This window comes from Typopeltis vanoorti, chromosome 22, assembly GCF_054136105.1.
Source record: "Typopeltis vanoorti isolate ZY-2024b chromosome 22, IOZ_Tvanoo_1.0, whole genome shotgun sequence".
NCBI lineage: Eukaryota > Metazoa > Arthropoda > Arachnida > Uropygi > Thelyphonidae > Typopeltis > Typopeltis vanoorti.
The window spans coordinates 85,872,152-85,886,125 of record NC_143570.1 but is presented as its reverse complement, the minus strand read 5'-3'; the positions used below and the strand labels follow the sequence as shown (position 1 = coordinate 85,886,125).

The window sequence follows — 13,974 nt, the reverse complement described above, 5'->3', positions numbered from 1 at the left end:
CACTAAGAGATGTATACTGTTATACATTATGGGTGGGGATTCACTACCCAGACCGGTTTCAACCTTTTTTGAGGTCTCCTCAGTGAGTAACTAGACCCTGATAGTGATCAGAGCTTTACCCACCTTTACAGTGAGTTGCCCTGGTGTTGCACTACCTTTAGACTTGAACTAAGTTCAGGCGCAAACTTAACTGTTTTGCTTACTTGGGAGAAGGAGTAAAAAAACCAAGTTTATAAAACTACTTGGTATCCTTAATATATATACACACACACTTTTCTATACCTATCTTTTTTATACATTCATATATATACAGGGTGTTCGGGATAAATTTGACAGTTTCGTAAGGAAAAAGAAAATCTTCTTTGTATCTATTAAATTTAATGAATTGACAAAAAAACATTACAGGCAGAGTTAATTACAATACTATCAACAAGATTTACTCAAAATAACCACCATTAGCATCGATCACAGCTTCAATTCTGCTTCGGAACCTCGAACAAGCTGATGCTACAGTCTCCCTGGGAAGGGCCGCAAAAACTGTTTTAATTTTATCCATTAACTGGGCTTTTGTATTACTGGAAGTGCGATTGGTGTCTTTTTCAACTGCGCCCCATACAAAATAATCCATGGGGTTAAGGTCTGGGGAGTTTGGAGGCCAAACATTTGGACTGGTGAAGTCGTAGAAATTTTCAGACAACCATTTTTGACTTTTCCCAGAGGTGTGGCAAGGGACCGAATCCTGCTGCCATACATACGGCCTACCATTGGCTACCCTTGTTATCCAGGGCTTGACTACAGTTGGCAACTCCACGAACAAAGCCCGAATTCCAATGCCAGGGTTCTTCAACACCTGTTCCTGCAGATTTGCGAGGAATTCTGCTGTACGAACGCAATCAGATCGTCTGCTAGGGATCTTTCTTCTTGCTACATCCTCGTAGTCACCATTGCAAGTCTCTAGTTCATGCCTGATTGTTTTTACTGTATTCAGGGAGCATTGGGCAGCAGTCGTAATATCCTTATTTTGATGGCGGGCACGAATCATCATGATACAAGTTATTCTCTTCCATGATTCAGGTGGGTTCCAGCTATCCATCTTTTCTGACATCTTGTATATGAATGAAGAAGGGTCCAAACTTTTAAATGAAGAGAAGTGTGTGTTAATACATGTAACTTACGGAAAAATATAATTAATTATAAATATGTCAAATTTATCCCGAACACCCTGTATATACGTGATGGTAGAAACTTATATATGCCAGCACTTATAAGTGCTGGTAGAAACTCATGTTAAAAATTAAATGGAGCAAAACAGCAGTAGGAAAGGATTAAAATAGTATTTAATTCTTCCATTATTTCATTGTCTATGTAGAGACAGTGTTAAGGAGTACAAAATGAGACTTGTAACCCACATTCAAAGCAGCACAAAAAACTAAGTGAAACATGTATGTGAAAGACTAGAGTCCTGACTAGGTTGGGTGCTGTATGGATGCCTGCTGGTGGCCTAGGATGTAAATTAGGATCTTGAAGTATTAGTGTTTCCCATATTTTGGGAAGTTTTATACAACTATATTTATTCAAATTAGACTGATTTTTAAGAGCCACAGCAGAATTTAAAAATAGTCTTTCTCTTCTAAATTTACTGTGATGGAGGCATAATGGTCACTTTCCAATTGATTCTGTGAGCTGTAATCAAAGCATGATCTGCAAGACCAGATGGACCACAAACATGACTGTAGATGTATTTTTTATATCTTTATCTGCTCCACTAAAGACAGTTCCAAGTGTATATATAGAATTCCTTGTTCTTCAAGTTGGCCTACTATGGATAGACTGGAAGATCTGCATAGACGAACATAAAAAAAATCTACAGTCATGACTATGGTCAGTTTGTCCTTGCAAACCATTCTTTCAATCAACAAAATATGCAATTTGAATCAACATGGTTGCATGAAACACTGATACTTCAAGATCCCAGTTTTATATCCTAAGCTGCCAACAGGTGTCCATAGAGGGTGTCCCACCTATTCAAGACTAGTCTTTCGCCCACATGTTTCACTTAGTTTTATGCAGTCTTTGTATATGTTACAAGTTTCATTTTGTATTCCTTGATGATGTCTCTGTAACTGAGATGAAATATTCGAAGAATTAAATACTATTTTTAATCCTTTCATAGTGCTGTTTCACTCCGTTAAACTTGTGTATACTACTTTATGCTTTTGTTTAGATCGGTAGCTCACACTGGACAATAAAATTAATCTCACATAATGACAAATCTTGCCTGTGGTGCAGTTTTCTCATATCCTGTTGGTTGGAGGGTGGACATGCTAACCACTGCCAGTCCAGCTAGCACATTTCATTTGTGTTCTGTTTTGTGCCATTTTCTTTGTTTACCGCCCTCAGCTATAGTTTTCTCCCCAGATTAATCCTTCTTCACTAAAAGTTCATGTTCAATGATTAATCAAAGTTTAAAATAGGGTATTGCTAGCTATACTATATAGCTGAAACACTTGAAAAAATATTTAAAACTCTTCAGTAATTGAGGGGGACAGGGTAAATTGTGCACAAATTATAATGTGATCTGGAAGGGGAGTGATAGTCTCAACAGACCTGTTAAAGCTTGGTATGTGAGATTAGTTCAAGAAGCTGCTAGTTACTTCAGCTGAATGACAATACCTTCTTGGGTATTTATTTACTGGGAATGCAGCGATCATAGTGAGGGAGTTAGTCTTTTTTGCTAAATCATTATAGTGAACCTTGCATTATAATTAACTTTCTCTGGTCCTATGAATTTGCTCTAGCAAGTATTAATAGTTACCATCTTTAATTTGTACACTAGTTATACGTAGAATGTTTTGGATGATGTTAACAGTGATATAGAGATCCTACAGGATCTATATCACTTTATTAAATATAGAATTTGGACAGAGGATAATGATTATCAATTCAATGTTAAGCAGTTTAGCAAGAAAAGATTTCAAGATTCTGTTTTATTGATGGTATGGAACTTCAGAAAATTAATGTGACTAGGGATTTGGTGATGATGGTTGTCAAGGTATTAAAGTTGAGAGGACATATTATGGAAGTGATCAGAGTAGCTCAAAGATCATTTGATGAAAAACAAATGACACCTTGAGGTAGGGAAGTTATTATTCCTCTTTTTAAGGTTTTTAATACTACTACTACTACATCTGAGCAATTGTGCACAGATTTGATTGCCTTGATTTCTCGGGAATATGGAAATACTGGAGGTAGGGACGTTTGATTAAAGGTTTTTGGATAATAAAATTTGATTGATATGTGGTTAAGGGATTTTATAGCAGTTAAAGAAAAGAAAATGTTTACCATATGATAGGAAGGAAACTCTAAGACTCTGGAAGTTATATAAAAGTGTAACTAGCAAGAGTGTGAGACTAGAATGCTGGAAGCAGTAATGAGTGCTTAATTAGTGAATCAGTTTAAGAATATTTAGGATGATGGGTATTGTATGAATAATGGTTAGTGTTCCCTCCCTGCCCCCATATAATAATAATTTAGTGCTTCTTGCCTTTTATCGAATCCTAGAATCGATGAATTCCGTGATAATTAGAAGGAAGTATGTACTATGTTTTTTATTTCACCATGATAAACATCATCATGAAATTCTGAGATATACCCTCAGGGGTAAATGACAAATCAGGGGAGAGGGTACAGGAGCTCATGACAGCACTACACAAAAAGTTACATCATTACACACTCCCTATCAACAATCCTCCTACAGATCAGCCTATTATCTGTCAACATACCGACACTATCAGATTTAGTTCTTGTAGATAGGCTTATACATTGGTTAGACATACTTCTAATGACAATGTAAACTATATTATTAATTATAAAAACTTTAATTAATAACTACCTGTGTTTTGGCGATGTTACGTTTTCGTCTTCAGGGATCACAAAACAATGATTTGTATGCAGGCACTAATACTAAGCAAATGAGACTGAAGAAAAGCAACTGAAGTCAGTCCTAGAGTCTCAAAGGTGCCCTACTGTGGACTAAATTAAATTATCGTTGAGCTGGTGTTCTTAGAATGCAAACTTCCCAAATTTGTGGCAGTCGCATGCACCCGAATTTGTTGAGGTTTGGGAAGTTTTTCAGATCTGAGGTTCATTCAAAGAGTAATCCAATCTAACCGGGGATGAAACCATGGTCCTTTATTATGATCCTCTTTCCAAAAGGAAATCCATGAAGTTGCGCAAACCAGGCGAAGCACTGCCAAGAAAAGCCAAAGTTACTCAGTCCACCAAATAAGATCATGACAACAATCTTTTGGGATTTCTGGGGAATTCTGTTGATTGACTTCAAGGAATACTACCATGAATGTAGAATATTATGCTTCACTTCTGCACAAACTGCACGACACAATAAAGGAGAAGAGATGGGGAATTCTGAGTTGTGGTGTTCTCCTACTTCACGACAATGTTCCAGTCCATATGGCTATTGTTCCAAAGGCTGCTGTGAACAACTGGAGGCTTCCACCTACAGCCCAGATCTAGCACCTCGTGACTACTACTTTTCAAAACTGAAGAAAGGCCTTCGAAGAAGAAAATTTGCAGATGACAGTGAGATGAAAGATGCAGTTTTAGGCTATTTTGCAGACAAAAGTATAGACTATTTTTTCAAGGTCATAGAAATGTTAATTCAAAGATGTCAAAAGTATTGAAGTAAAGGGAGATTATGTTGAAAAGTAACACAGTTGTTTTCTTTCTATCACATCTTAAAGTTAGTCAGGCTGGAAACCTATGGAATAGTCCTCATATTAAAAAAAAATAACACGATACAGAGGAAATATCTCAGTACTTGCCAGAGGGAGAACAAAGGGTGATCCCTGGAAAAGAGTATGGCTTATAATAAAGGCTATATGACTAATTTTTCCTTTCAGGAGTAGTAACGAGTGGAATCGGTTGTCAGAATCTGCCAAGTGCTTAGTCAGGGAATGCTTTCAAGGAGAGGTATGATAGGCATCATGTGGATAGTTTAGGACTCTCTCTGTGATTCTTTGGACATATGGAGATTTCCATGCAATAATAATAATAACTGTCACTTATTTTAATGAAAGAAACAAATGTGTAGGAATAAAAATTAACCATTGTTAAACTGTGATATTGTCTTAGTATTCTTCTTCTTCCTATGGCTACCCAAATCATGCCTTTGCCTCCTGGATTTGTTGTTGTCCTGGTTTTATCATAGTCATCAAGGCAAAAAGAAAGAAAAAAATGTAGAAGGAATATTATAAAGAGAAAGGTGATCAGCACATTCATTAACAGTAAAAAAAAAGCACAGGCAAGAAAAGTAAGTGGTGTGGTAAGGAAAATAAAATCATAAAGATTTTATAGGTATAAAGATAAAAATATGTGCAATAGGTAGACATATGGAACATAAGATTACTTAATGTGCAATCTTGGAAATCTCTTTTTTTTCCTCATTGAAGTAATGCATATTTTATAGTGATGTCTTCACCCTGGTACAGGACACTAGAATGCACAGAGGATTTAAAATTGGAAGTGATCACTATTTAGTCATGAGCAGGATAAAATTGAATTTCATATTGAAAAGAAGGACATGTAAGAAAGTTTTAAAGAGAATAAAAGTTGAGCAGCTCTCAGATGCGAACTGTAGATTAAAATACATAAGCATTATTGAAGAAAAAATGATGGGAACAGGAACCAAACCTTGGAGATTCAGTGGCAAGCCCTGAAGAAAACATTGATCGATTCAGCCAGAGAAGCATCTGGTGATTGTGTGCAAGGATAGAAAAATCAGAACTCCATGTGCAGACACAGGAAATTAAAGAGGCAGGGAAGGTAAAGAAGAAAGCATATCAAAAGTTGCTGGCAAATAAGTCAGTTTGTGCTCTTAGAGAATAAAGAGACAAATGTAAGAAAGCTAAACACCGTGTACAACTAGCTAAATAAAAGTCATGGGAAGAGTAAGAACATAGAAAATAAATATCAAAAAGGTGATATTTATTCTGAAGGCTGATATTTATTCTGAAGGTGAAAATATTCTGAAGGCTGTTGGAAAAGCTTAGAAATGGAGGAAAGAGTGCTGTAAAAGGAATTAGAGATAATAAAAGTGATAATAAAACTGGAGAAAAAGATATCCTTGAAGTATGGAGTAATTACTTCGAAAAATTGCTAAATGAAACAATCAGTGACAGCACAGTGGTAATAAACACTAACCAGGCATGCAGTCAGGAATACATATCCATACTTGAAAGTAGAAAAAGCCTAAAATTGGGGAAGGCAGCTGGTGTAGATGATATTTGACCAGAAATGCTCAAGTATGGAGGTCTTCCAGTGGTTGCACTGCATAGTTCAGAAGGCCTGGACAGAGGGACAAATTCCAGATGATTGGAGTAGAGCTCCTATAGTATCCATATATAAAAAGGGAAATAAAACTGAATGTGAGAATTACAGAGGTACTTCTCTACTGAATGTTGCTGGTAAGTTTTGTGCAAGTATACTTGAGAAATGGTTTAGAAGGGTTGTGGAAGAGAAGCTTGGTGAAGAACAAGCTGGATTCAGACCAATCATTAGAGGCTGTCAGGATTAGATTTTCACTTTATGACAAACAGTTGAGAAATAATGGGAATATAACAAAGATCTGTTATTTAAGTTTTGTAGATCTGGAAAAGGCATATGATAAGGTGCCAAGAAAGAAGCTATTCAAAACGCTACAGTGGGGTATTATATCAAGCAATACTTAGTCTTTATTTGAGTTATAATTAGAAGAAACACACGTATAAATGACAGTGAAAATTATGTAATTGTAAATATTTCATCCTAAGTATCTTAGGACATCATCAGTACAGTATTTAAACAAAAATTAGGAATAACATACAGTTAAATTAGAATTAAAATTAGAATTAAATTAGAATTAATTAAAAAAAAACTTTCTTACAAAAATTAGGAATAACACTGTATGTTATTCCTAATTTTTGTTTAAATACTGTACTGATGATGTCCTAAGATACTTAGGATGAAATATTTACAATTAAATAATTTTCACTGTGGTTTATATGTGTGTTTCTTCTAATTATGAATGCACCACAGGTTTTGTTATTTAAAAAAAAAAAAAATATTTGAGTTGTAAGTCAGCAGTTATTGAAGGATGTACATTATCCCATCTGTTATTCATTATCTATGTGGATCACATTATGAAGGAAAGTGGTATTAAACCTGATATCAAAATTGGAGATGTTAATGCCAGCTCTTTGCTTTTTGCGGATGATGTTATACTTCTAAATAAATCCGCTACAAGTCTGCAAGATTCCCTGACGAAATTGAATAACTGTTGTAATAGATATGGCATGAAGGTCAGCAATAACAAGACAATGAAAATAGGCAGAAGCATTGAAAATATCAACTGCGTTGTGAATGAAGAGCCTATGGTACAGGTAAGACGTTTCAGCTACTTAGACTCAATTTTTAGTGAAGATGGAGATTAAATATGGAAATAGACAAGAGAATCAACAAAAATGGTATGGTAGGAAGTCAACTGAATAATTATATATGTGGTTTAATCCTTTATCCAAGTGTAAGCAAACAAAGTTTGCACCTGAAGTATTTTCATGACTGGGACAACTCATGGCAAAGGTGGTAAAACTTGTCATCACTTGCCTTACTATCCCATAATGCAAAGCTCATCTCCTTGTAGAAATGTATAATGCTATGCATTAAGCCAAGTGAAAAAAACTTCCATCAACTTATCTCTAATCCAGAGAATTTTAATAATAAAAAGTGTGACACCTTTTGGCAACTGGTATATGGAAATATGACCTCTCCATTCTTCTTCTTCTCCCGTAGTCCTAAATGGACTGTTGGGTCATTCATGGCTGGTAGGTGATATTATTTGTTAGCCTCTTCCAATCATCTCGGTCTCTTATTCTTGAGAAAGGGAGGAATTTGTCAATTTTTTTGATGTTATCAGTCCATTTTAATCGAGGTCGGCCCTTAACATTTGTCCCGGAACTATTCCTTCTAGTACTTGCTTTGGAATGCCATTAGCCCTCTCCACATGTCCAAACCATTTCATCTATCTTCTTCTGATAACTGTCAGAATATTTTCCCTTTTTCTCCCATCTATTGAATCAATCAGTTTTTGGACATTTTCATTCGTTTCGTGAGCGGTATAGGGAATTCTCAAAAGTCTTCTGTAAATTTTCATTTCAAAAGACAGGAGTCTCCTCTCATCTTCCCTCAATAAAGGCCAGGCCTCACAATCATACAAGAGGACAGAATTCATCAAGTTGTCAATTAGTCTTAGTCTGGTTGTGATTGCTATTCTGTTATCTCCCCACAATGGTTTTAACTTCTGTAGGGCCATGGTTGCCTTAGCAATTAGGTATTTAATGTCAGTTTTTGAACGACCATCTTGGCTCAGCGTGCTTCCTAGATAAGTGAGCTTGTATACATTCTCAATTTGTTTATTTGTCAATTTGTATCTTTAAGAATTCAATGTCTGATTTTGAGGTTATCATTGTTTTTGTGTTTTGTAGGTTTATGTATAATCCATATTTTTTTAATGTTCCGAAAACGCAGCTGGTTATCTCTTGTAATTCTTCTTCACTTTCTGCCAGAAGATCGATATCGTCTGCAAAACGTAAGTTATTTATTTTCTTAGTCTGCCAACTACCATTCCAGTGTCATATTCAGGAAGAGCTTCATCTATGACATATTCCAGAAAACAATTAAAAAGAAGAGGGGACAAGATGCATCCCTGTCTTACCTGCTGTTCTGCCTGGAACGGTTCACTGCTGTAATTTTTAATTTAATTTTCCATATCAGATGAGAAATAAAGATATTTAATTATCCTAATGATTTTGTTGTCAATACCATAATGTTCTAAAATTTTCCATAATGACTTTTCCATTACTTCCAGCTTAGTATTACCACATCTGGGTCTGGCTCCCACTGATGAGACCTCAGCAAAGGTTGAAACCGGTCTGGGTAGTGACCCTCCCCTTAATGCATAGCATTATACATGTCTGCAAGGAGATGTGCTTTGCATTATGGGATACTAAGGCAAGTGATGAGAAGTTATACCACCTTTGCGATGAGTTGCCCCAGTCCTGAAAATACTTCAGGTGCAAACTTTGTTTGCTTACACTTGGATAAAGGATTAAACCAAATATGCAATTGATAGCATAGCCAAGTGAAAAAACTTCCATCAACTGAATAAATTTATATGGAATAAGAGGGAAATTAGTCAAACACTAAATTAGCTTATACAAGATAGTGTTCAAACCAATTTTAACTTATGGATCTGAGAGCTGGGTTAGAAATAAAACACTTGACCAAAGACTAGAGACTGCAGATATGAGAGTCCTGAGAAAGATTAGGGGCGTGAACAGATGAATGGCAATATCATATTAAAAACGAGGATATTATGAAAGAACTTGACATTATTAGCATCCAGGAATGTGTTAGCAAAGCTAATCTCAGGTGGTATGGATGGTCACTTAAACAGAATGGGAGAGGAAGAATTAGCAAAACAAGTGTTCCCTGCCAGAGGAAGACCAAAATATAGCCAGATTGATACAGTAAAAAGTGCCTTGAAAGATAGAAATATAAGATTTGATAATGTTGATAATTCTTGACAGGTAACAGATTGATTTGGAAGAAAATTGTAGATAGGAAGTTAGTAACGATGTAAATTTTTTATGTAGTACTATCATATCCTTTACACCCCTTGAGGTACATGTCAGGAATTTGATGATGTAATGCATGTCTCAGCTGTGGTATTAAGACTATATCATTTTTTTAGACAAAAAAAAAATCTACTTATGTGTACAAAAGGCTTAATAATAGTTCTGATAATAGCTGAAGAAATATGGAACAATTCCTGATTTTATTAATACATTTTGAATGTATATTATTATTATTATTATTACATGACACCTCCAGGGAGTTCAGTAACTCATTGAGGGAGGGTACCTACTCTACAGCTCTCTGCCTCCACCACTCCATTCACAAACTATAATGAATCGCAACCATCACCTACACCAATGCCATCTACCGCCCACCACCGCTAGTATTTTCACAGACAAACACAAACATCCATTCCACGGCAGGATTCGAACCCGCAACCTTTCTGGCGGGAGAGTGGATACACTAACCACTCAGCCAACCAGGCCAGGTTAATAGACCTTCTGTGTGTAATCCAAATATTGTAGCATATTTACAGGATTATTCATATAGAACTGAACCCAAAAATTCTGTTATAGACCAGAAATGGCAGCATGGATTTGTCCATAAATTTCTGCACATTTCATGCCAAATCATTCATCATAAAGCCTCTTGAAACTTGGATCAATTTCCTTTCATAATTTAGAATAAAAACTTTGGGTTAGGTTCTATATGAATCACTCCGTATAAGTATTATAGAATTCTACATTATTTTGTTTCAATTAAAAAAAGTATTAGTCACAGTTTTAATTATTCTTCATTTACTTTTATATTCCTTATTTTCAGTATGGATTTAACATGGTAATAGAACATACGCAAGCCATTAATTGCATAGCACTGAGTTTGAATCATAAGAGTCTAAGGTAAGCTGGATTTAGTGTACATGTTTATTGCATTTACAAAATTGCGTTAATGTTCATTAAAATTCCCTTGGATGGAAACTGTCACACAGATTTTTATGAAATGATTTCACAAACATCTAAAGAGAGTAAAGTTTAGATTTTTGATTGCAATTTCTTATAACCTGAAATTTTTCTTGCAGTAGCATGCAGATCATTCAAGTTAACCAGAAAAAGTTTTAGAAGTTTATGAGAAATTAAAACATTAATTATAACTCATTCATGTTGGAGGTTTAATGGAATATTATAAGCACTGAGAAAGCATTAAAAACAATTTTAATACTTCCAATATTTCGTCTCCGTCACAGAGACATCTTCAGGGATTACAAAAAAAATTTTGTAACAACACACACACAAATATAATACAGTAGTGAGTGAAACTCACTATTGTATTACGTCTTATCTAGGTGATGCACCTTCTATGGGCATTTGCAGGTGGCCTAGGATGTAAAGAGGGATCTCTGATAATTAATGTTTCCCAAATTTTGGGAAACATTAATTATCAGAGTTTTAGAGGGGAAGAGTCTATGGCTTGTTTTTCAGAATTTTCCCATGTAAAAATTGGCAAGAGGGGGCGAGAGGGGGGAACCCATGGCAGTTCCCTCTATCTGTTTGGAAAATTTTGAAAAACAAGCCATAGACTTTTCCCCTCTAAAGCCTTCTATCTGGCTAAGATATGTAGATGATGTGTTCTCTATTTGGCCTCATGGTCCAGACACATTAGATTCCTTCCTCAGTCACCTCAATAGTCTACATCCAAGATTTGACTGTGGGCATGAATGTCTGTGATTCTCTTTAGGTGGGAGATGAATTTCTTTTCCTGATGTGAGACAACATGATCCTGTTTATTGGCAGCCTGAAGTGGTGTGAAAAAACTTCCATGTTTGGTCTCTAGAGTACTGGATTATGTAAAAATATTTTTAAAAATTACAAAGAAAAAGATAAAATTAATAAAAAAAAAAAAATCCTTACCCCATTCACCATACTAGTGTTCTATAGGTTAACCTTTCATGGATGGGAGTTGCATTAAAAAAAAAAAAAATTATTTTCCGTAATATAATTTAAAACTTGATTTGTAAATTTAAGCATTCTAGAAACAAGTAAGATATATAGGAGGGTGGTCTGAAAAGTTCTTGGCCTAACAATGAAAAAACGAATTTATAATTTCAAAATTATTTTTAGTTTTCAACATAATCTCAATTAAGACTAATACATTTATTCCAGCATCATTATCCCATCCCTGTAGCAGTTCTCAGTAAGATCTGCAAAACCCCTCTACAGCTGCAATCACCTCTTGATTCGAGGAAAAACACTGACCAGCGAAGAAGAAGAGTTTTAGTTTTGGGAAGAGATAGAAGTTAGAGGGAGCCAAATCTGGGGAATAGGGTGGATGTTCCAACAATTTATAGTGCAGATCCATTAATTTTCACACTGCCAAAACACCTTTGTGGGCTGGTGCATTGTCCTGATGAAAGATGATTTTTTTTTTTTCTTCTGCAAACCAGATCTTTTCTCATGAATTTTTTTGTCTAGTCTGGTTAAAAGATTGGAATAATATTCCCCGGTTATTGTTTTACCCTCAAGATAATTAATAAACAAAATGCCTTTAGCATCCTAAAACATCGATGCCATGACCTTTCCTGCTGATGGAACCAACTTGTTTGGTGCTGAACAACTGGCTTTTGACTGCTGTTCGGATTCTCGTGTGTAACGGTGAATACAAGTCTCATCCACAGTAATAAATCAATACATAAAATCAGTTTTATTCTTGATAAAATGCTCCAACTGCTGTTCAGAAATTTTCATGCGAGTGCATTTTTGATCTGCCATGAGCAAGCGTGGCACCCATCTTGTGCTAAGCTTTTTCATTTGCAATTATTCATGCAAAATATATCCTACATGTTCTTTTGAAATGCCTATATTCTCAGCAATTTCACGCACTTTGATTCACCGGCCATCGAATACCATATCTTGCACTTGATCAATGATTTCTGATGTTGTTACACTTTTTGGACATCTTTCACGTGGATCATTTTCAAGGCTGTACGGGCGTGTTTAAACTTGGCAGCACATTTCTTAATTGTCGAAAATGAAGGAGAAGAGTGCCCTTAAACTTTTGTGAACCTCGAATGAATTTCTTTTGGCGTTAAACCTTCTTTTACGAAGAATTTTATAATTGCACGATACTCAATTTTATCCATTTCAAGTGATACAGACAACACTTTTGCTTCAGACAGCTGTATAAAACAAACTACTTGATAGAATGACTTGCAATTCACATGGATGACAGATGTACCAACTTAAAAAAAAAAATCTTGCTAATAGTGTCGCCATCTTTGGTCGAGGCCGAGAACTTTTCAGACCACCCTCGTACAATATCACATTGCTTTTCATGATTTTTGATAGAAGTAATTCAAATATTGAAGTCACTCGCATTCCTTATGTGTATTGCTCTTCACAAATGATTAAGTGACGAGATTGCTTTGATATGTTGAAAGTAGGATACTAAATTACTTAACAAGCTTTCATCCATTTGTTCCATGCTCTGTAACAAGGGGGGGGGGGGGTGAAAGATTTTATCCACAATATTGGTAAGTTATATGGTTTCAGAAATGACTGAACAATGGCTGAAGAAATTTTTCATGAACACAGAAAAGTTGTATATAGAGCAGCTCAAAGACATGGAAAACAGTTCTTTTCATTTTATTCCTAGGAACATTATCCCCCCCCCCCCACCATTTTAAAATTATAAGATCAAGCTGAAAAACTGAGGATTCAGTGTAATAAACCAAAGTATTACGTAAAAGTTATTTTCTTCTGGAAAGACTATACAAAAAAAAAAAAAAAACTGTGAAGCACACATTCACAATCCAAACCTTAACAAAAATGATTGCCTTAAATTTCTCAATTTTGGGAAGTTATATTGACTAATACCATTCATGTGTTCTATAAATTATAATTAATTGTTTATATTTAAAAATATTTTATTAACTAAATTATTTTTAATATCTATTAATGCAAATGGAGCTATTCTCCTGCAGCCCATAGTGTATATAATATCATACACTTTCAATTGAATAGTTATCTTTTTTTTGTGATAGTTTTTCCTATAATTGTATTGAAAATAGCTATGAAACATAGCCAAAAATTCTACAGATAAAAATATTTAAATGAACATAAGTGATTCCATTATTAATTAGTTGTAATAAAAGTGTATATATCTTTCCATATCAGTGGGGATTGGTGTCACCCTATCTAAGAAAAATCACCATGTCACCATATGCTTGTTGCCTGCCTTAAATATGGGATTGTTGAAGTTAATATACTTACATTGGAAAACTTTACAGGA

General features: G+C 35.1%; 1 protein-coding gene across 1 annotated transcript in view; it reads left to right on the top strand.

Moving 5' to 3' along the window:
- Frl (formin-like protein) overlaps nucleotides 1-13,974 on the top strand; it is a 516,064-nt gene that overhangs the window by 226,099 nt on the left and 275,991 nt on the right. The window contains 1 exon segment of the mRNA XM_090412395.1: nucleotides 10,513-10,589. Within this exon segment, the coding sequence (XP_090268521.1) occupies nucleotides 10,513-10,589 (77 nt within the window).